At 51.4% G+C, this 5946-nt stretch overlaps 1 protein-coding gene across 1 annotated transcript; it reads left to right on the top strand.

Moving 5' to 3' along the window:
* Nucleotides 1-246: 246 nt before the first annotated feature.
* GATA1 (GATA binding protein 1) lies at nucleotides 247-3344 on the top strand. Its single transcript, XM_062184499.1, has 5 exons — nucleotides 247-466; nucleotides 969-1346; nucleotides 1451-1596; nucleotides 2265-2390; nucleotides 2973-3344. Exons 1-5 carry the CDS (start codon nucleotides 247-249, stop codon nucleotides 3342-3344), a joined length of 1242 nt encoding a protein of 413 aa, XP_062040483.1.
* Nucleotides 3345-5946: the final 2602 nt, after the last annotated feature.

Below are 5946 nucleotides of genomic sequence, written 5' to 3'. Positions count from 1 at the left end.
GAGGAGAGTAGAGGTGGATGGAGGAGCGAAGAAAGACAAACGAGCACAAAGAGAATGGTAGAAGAAGAAAAGTGGGAGCTTAAGAAGTGTGAGGATATAGTAGAAGACAAGAAAGAGATAATAGAGTGGGAAGGGAGGAAGAAGAGGACAATAGTAAGTGCAAAGAATATGGAGAGAGGGGAGGGGAGGAGGATTCTTGTGTTTGAGGACTCTTCTTGTCCTCACAGGTGAAAATCCAGAGGCCCCATGGAGTTCCCTGGCCTGGGAGCCCTGGGGACCTCAGAGCCTCTGCCCCAGTTTGTGGATCCAGCCCTGGTATCCTCAACACCAGAGTCAGGGACCTTCTTCCCCTCTGGGCCTGAAGGCTTGGATGCAGCAGCCTCCTCCACTGCCCCGAGCACAGCCACTGCTGCAGCTGCCGCGTTGGCCTACTACAGGGATGCAGAGGCCTACCGACACTCCTCAGGTAATGCCCCTGGCATCAGCTGGATGTCACTAGGGTTGCCATGGAGCCACTTAGCTAGATCAGACTCCCACTTGGAGGTCATCTCGGAGATGGCTGAAGCTTTCCATGAGGATGTGCTAACCACTTTCCCTAGTCCTGACCTGGGAATTCCAATGCTCCTCAACCTGCCAAACTGAAAAGCAATATGGGAGGTGTGCAGTGATTGCCCTAGCTGTCAAGTGATTATGGAGTTCCAAATCCCAACAGTCATCTTCAAAATGCATTTGGATGTGCTTAGAGTTACCGCAGTTGTCATAGTGACCAGTGGGGCTCAAGAGCTACGAATCACCCAATAGCCAGCAGCTATTGGTAACCTGTGGTAACCTGTGGTAACCTGTGGAAAGGTTGGTTGGAAACTTGGCCACCATGTTGGGATTGTTATGCAGCATTGCACCCTGAAAGTGAGATGACTATAAACTGATCTCTTCTTTCCTCCTTCCTTCCCCTACCTGACCCCTGACAGTCTTTCAGGTGTACCCACTGTTCAACTCTATGGAGGGGATCCCAGGGGGCTCACCATATGCTGGCTGGGCCTACGGCAAGACAGGGCTCTATCCTGCCTCAACTGTGTGCCCCACCCGCGAGGACTCCCCTCCCCAGGCCCCAGAAGATCCAGATGGGAAAGCCAGCACCAGCTTCCTGGAGACCCTGAAGACAGAGCGGCTGAGTCCAGATCTCTTGACCCTGGGGCCTGCACTGCCTTCGTCTCTCCCTGTCCCCAGCAATGCTTATGGGAGCCCCGATTTTTCAACTACTTTCTTTTCTCCTACTGGGAGCCCCCTCAATTCAGCAGCCTATTCCTCCCCCAAGCTTCGTGGAACTCTGCCCTTGCCTCCCTGTGGTGAGGGTCTCAAAAAAGGGACAGGGAGGTTGAGGTGGAAGGGGGTAGCCAAGCAAACTTGAGCTGAGCCTGGCTTCCCCCTTCCTCTCCATTCACCCCACCAGAGGCCAGGGAATGTGTGAACTGCGGAGCAACAGCCACCCCTCTATGGCGGAGGGACAGGACAGGCCACTACCTGTGCAATGCCTGTGGCCTCTATCACAAGATGAATGGGCAGAACAGGCCCCTCATCCGACCTAAGAAACGCCTGGTAAGACTACAGTCCCACCTCTCCTTACCCAAGAGCTAGAGTGCTCTCATCCTGTGCAGGAACTCATGTCCTCATGCTTATAGAAAACTACTGCTTCCACCCTGAATAGGAACCTCTGTCCTAACCCTATGGAAACCCTTACCCTCATCCCTCTATATGGACAACTCCTGCCCTTGTCCCAGCTAGGGACTTCTGCCCTTTCCAATACAGGAACCCAGCTCTGTAGAGGAATCCCATCCTCAGCCTATCCATATAGGCTCTGAACAGGAACCCTTGTCCTCAAGCTGTACAGAAACCTTTGTCCTCCCCCTGTGTGGCAGTGTTTTCATCTCTGGCTTCGTGCTGAAATCACCCAAGGGCACTTCAAAAACGCTGGAGCCTGCCTCCTTTCCCCTAGCTGTTCTGACTTAATTGAACCACAGTGCTGCTTGTGCATCAGGATTTTTTAACTCCCCAAGTGATTCTGAGATGTGGCCAAAGTATAGCCCCTCACAGGACAAAAAATGAAAAAAAAATCTCTATCCAGTACAGGAACCTCTCACCCTATATAGAAACCCTTGCCTTCAACCTGGTCCTCACCCCTTGGGTCTTTCTGACAGGCCCTGTAAGACCCATACCCTCATTTCCACCTCCCTAGGGCACTGCTCTTACATCCTTTCTTCCCCTAGATTGTCAGCAAACGGGCAGGTACTCAGTGCACCAACTGCCAGACAACCACGACGACACTGTGGCGGAGAAATGCCAGTGGGGACCCCGTGTGCAATGCCTGCGGCCTCTACTACAAGCTACACCAGGTGTCACCTTGCCCCCCGAGCCAACCTCCTCTGCCCCACACCATGCTTCCCCTCCCCCATTCTATTCCTGTTTCATCGATTCTCCTGTTCCCCTCACAACGCTTCCTTCTCTCATCTCCCCTTCTTTCTCTTCCTCTCCATTCCCTCCTTGCTTCCCTTTCTCCTTTCTCTTCCTTCCTCCATTCTACTCCTTCCTTCTCTCTTCTGTTATTTTCCTTTCTTCCATCATCTCCTTCCTCCCCTCCACTCTCTTTTATTTCTCCTTCTTGCTCCTTTCTTCACCTCCTGTCTCCTCCTTCCCTCCCTCTGCCCCACCTCCAAGTCACCAGCTAACTGCCACTCTCCTGCCCCACACCTTGGGCAGCTGCTATCAGCCTGGAAAGCTTTACCAAGCTCTGAATTCCTCACAACCTCAGGATTCCTTAGAATGGCATCTCTGCCATCCCTGCGGGGCAACCCCTAGTTCCTGAACCAATTAATTCCCAATTCCTACAGAAGTGGAGTGAAGAGGGTGTTCCCGGTACAGACATAGACAGGCAAACAGTTGGAGCTGGGGAACATGCACGACCTCCCTTTTGGCAGGTGAACCGCCCACTGACCATGCGAAAGGATGGAATCCAGACTCGGAACCGCAAGGCATCTGGAAAAGGGAAAAAGAAGAGGGGATCAAGTCTGGGAGGCGCAGGAGCAGCCGAAGGACCAGCGGGTGGCTTCATGGTGGTGGCTGGGGGCAGCAGTAGTGGGAATTGTGGAGAGGCAGCCTCAGGCTTAACATTGGGCCCTCCGGGTACTGCCCATCTCTACCAAGGCCTGGGCCCCATGGTACTGTCAGGGCCTGTTAGCCACCTCATGCCTTTCCCTGGACCACTGTTGGGATCACCCACAGGCTCCTTCCCCACGGGCTCTGTACCTCCTACCACCAGCACTACTGTGGTGGCTCCACTCAGCTCATGATGGTACAGAGTATGGCCCCTGGGGCCAGGGGTGGTGCCCCCTCCTCTTGCAGCCAGCAATCTGTACAACCTAACTCTCTGGGCCTGATACTTCTTGGTCTGGCCCTTCAAAGCTTTTGTAAAATAAAATTACCAAAGTCCTGATATTAGAGCTATATGTGTGTGACTGAAAATAAACAGCAGTGTCAGGCAGGGTGGGTAGTAGCATCTTCATTCTTTGATGGCTATATATGACTGAAATGTATGATTGTATGAAGCTGGGTGAGATGACATGTATGACATTTTGTTCCTGGAGGGTTTTGATATGCCATTTTACCAGTAGATGTGGAACTTTGTGTGACAGCATCTAGGAGGTTCCGTATGTCCCACTGAGAGATGGCGTTGTGACCAAGAGGGAGTGGGGAATGGTGGGTGCCACGCCAAGTGACTGGATGAGGGCATGTGGAAGTGTGTGTGCCATGGGGGGGTGAAGAGGAAGTCTGTGTGGTTATATTCATGTGACTGTGCGTGACTCTGGGTGATCTTTGAGACAGTGTGACAGCATATGTACTAGGCTGAATACTGTTGGAATGTTGAACAATAACTGAGTATTAGAGTATACGGAGGGGTAACAGCATGACTGTGGTGGCAATGTGTGCCATGGTGGATCAGGTAATGGCAGGATTTCTCTGCAAGTCTCTGCACTTGTACAGGTATGTACGGGTGTTCATATTGTATGAGTGGCAGACAAGGTGAGTAGCTTTGTGTACATCTGCGGTGGTATCAACATGTACAGTTCTTGACAGGAGAAGTTGAAGACTCTCTTCCAAAGGACAAGACACATTCAGGAAAGGAAAGTTCAGGGTGAAAAGACCAGAGCTGGAGTGTGGGGTTGTCCATGGGTCCTCACTTATCTCTCTCAATCCAGCTTGGCCTGCAGCCCTGTGGGTAGAGAATGAGAAGGGAGATGAGGAAGACAAAATGGCCTCTGGGGATTGATATTCAGATCCTGGTAGGTGGGGAGCTCTGCACAGTGCCACCTCCCTCCCCAGCACTCCTGCTCACCTGGGTGAACTGCTGCCCTACAGTGAAATCTGCTTTTCAGTTTAACCAACACTTATCTAGGTACATTCTCCAAGCAGGGGACATCCCAAGGCAGACAGGAAAAGTGGCTTACCTGAGGCCACACAGCTAACAGTGAGAGGCTGAGCTAGGCAGTCTGGCCCTGGAGTCCATGCCTAGCCCCTCTCCAACCCAGCTACTCACCAGAGCCAGCAGCACTGGTTCCTCAGAATGCTCATTGTGGAGCAGGAGACAAGCTAGGGAGCTTCAGTGGCTTTAGTTCATCAACACTAAAATTTTATGGAAAAATACTCAGAGGAAAGTATACTCATACTCATTCTACTCATCAAACATCAAGGCTCAGAGCTGATGAGTAACTTGCCCCGACTACCCCGAGTTTAAGGAGTAGATTTTGGATGGCGTGACCCCCACTCCCACTCCAGCAAGTGTCACTCACACCTAATTGAGCTACTTCTCTTATGGAGCCCCAGAGATGAGGGTTGTTGAAGGGTGGGAGTGGGGGTCCTGTAGATTCTGAATGTAGGAATGGGCATGCAGCTATCCTGTACAGAATGCCTGTCAGCTGGTCACCATACCAATACCACTGAGTGGTCCACTGCAGAACCATAGTAGCCTATGATCATTGCAGGGACTGTCCAGAATGGCCCTGACCCTGTAAAAACCACCTGCCCGGCTTCCCCAACAAATACCCAGCCCTCACCCCCTATTGGAGGCCCAGTCCTCACTTTAGACAACAATCTCTCTGAGAACCCATGCTAGATACATGCTGGGCCCTGTCTTGTTCGGGAGCCTCAGCCTCACCCCCTATAAGAACAATCACCCTAATCTGGTACCAGAGGCTACCTCTGGAGCTCTAAGGGAACTCCTTATCTAGATACCAACCAGAAACCCAACTTGATACTGGACACTGGACAGACCACCAGCCCTTACCTTGCATAGGAGAAACATCCGCTTTACTCCACTTAGCAATCTCTGCACTGATGACGTAAGGAGGTCCCTGAACCACCCTGGTGGAAGGTTTGTCCTGACCCTCTGCATGAGCCTTGAGCTCTCTATATGAATTCTGTCTTGGCCTCAGACAAGAACACCTCTGCCCTCTAGGTAGCATTTCAGAAACACTTCACTCAAGGGCAGGTGTTTGGCACAGAGGCTAAGAAACCCCATGGGATGTCTGTATCCCATATCACAGTACCTGGTTTTAGTACTGGCTCTGCTTCTGATTCTTGCTTCCTGCTAATGCACACCCTGGGAAGGCAGCAGATTATAGCTCAAGAACTTGAGTCCCTGCCACCCACATAGGAGACCCAGATTGAGTTCCTGTATCCTAGCTTTGGCCTGGCCCAGTCCCAGCTGTTGTAGGCATGTGGAAGAGTGAAGCAGCAAATGGAAGACCTCTCTTTCTCTTTCAAATAAAATGAAAAGAAATTTTAAAAAACACCTCATTAAAAAAAAAAAAAAACTAGTTCTGAACCAAGGATTTGGCGCTCTCTACTGAAGTCCCTACCCTCAATCTCTTTAGGAACCCTGACTGCATGTGGAAG

Source organism: Lepus europaeus, chromosome X, assembly GCF_033115175.1.
Source record: "Lepus europaeus isolate LE1 chromosome X, mLepTim1.pri, whole genome shotgun sequence".
Lineage (NCBI taxonomy): Eukaryota > Metazoa > Chordata > Mammalia > Lagomorpha > Leporidae > Lepus > Lepus europaeus.
This window is presented reverse-complemented; position numbering and strand designations above follow the sequence as displayed.

Bases quoted from the DNA above. Each gene is read 5' to 3' on its own strand.
- GATA1 (XM_062184499.1), top strand. From the start codon at position 247: ATGGAGTTCCCTGGCCTGGGAGCCCTGGGGACCTCAGAGCCTCTGCCC. The intron at 467-968 runs GTAATGCCCCTG...GACCCCTGACAG, and splicing joins GGCCTACCGACACTCCTCAG to TCTTTCAGGTGTACCCACTG. The intron at 1,347-1,450 runs GTGAGGGTCTCA...TCACCCCACCAG, and splicing joins TCTGCCCTTGCCTCCCTGTG to AGGCCAGGGAATGTGTGAAC.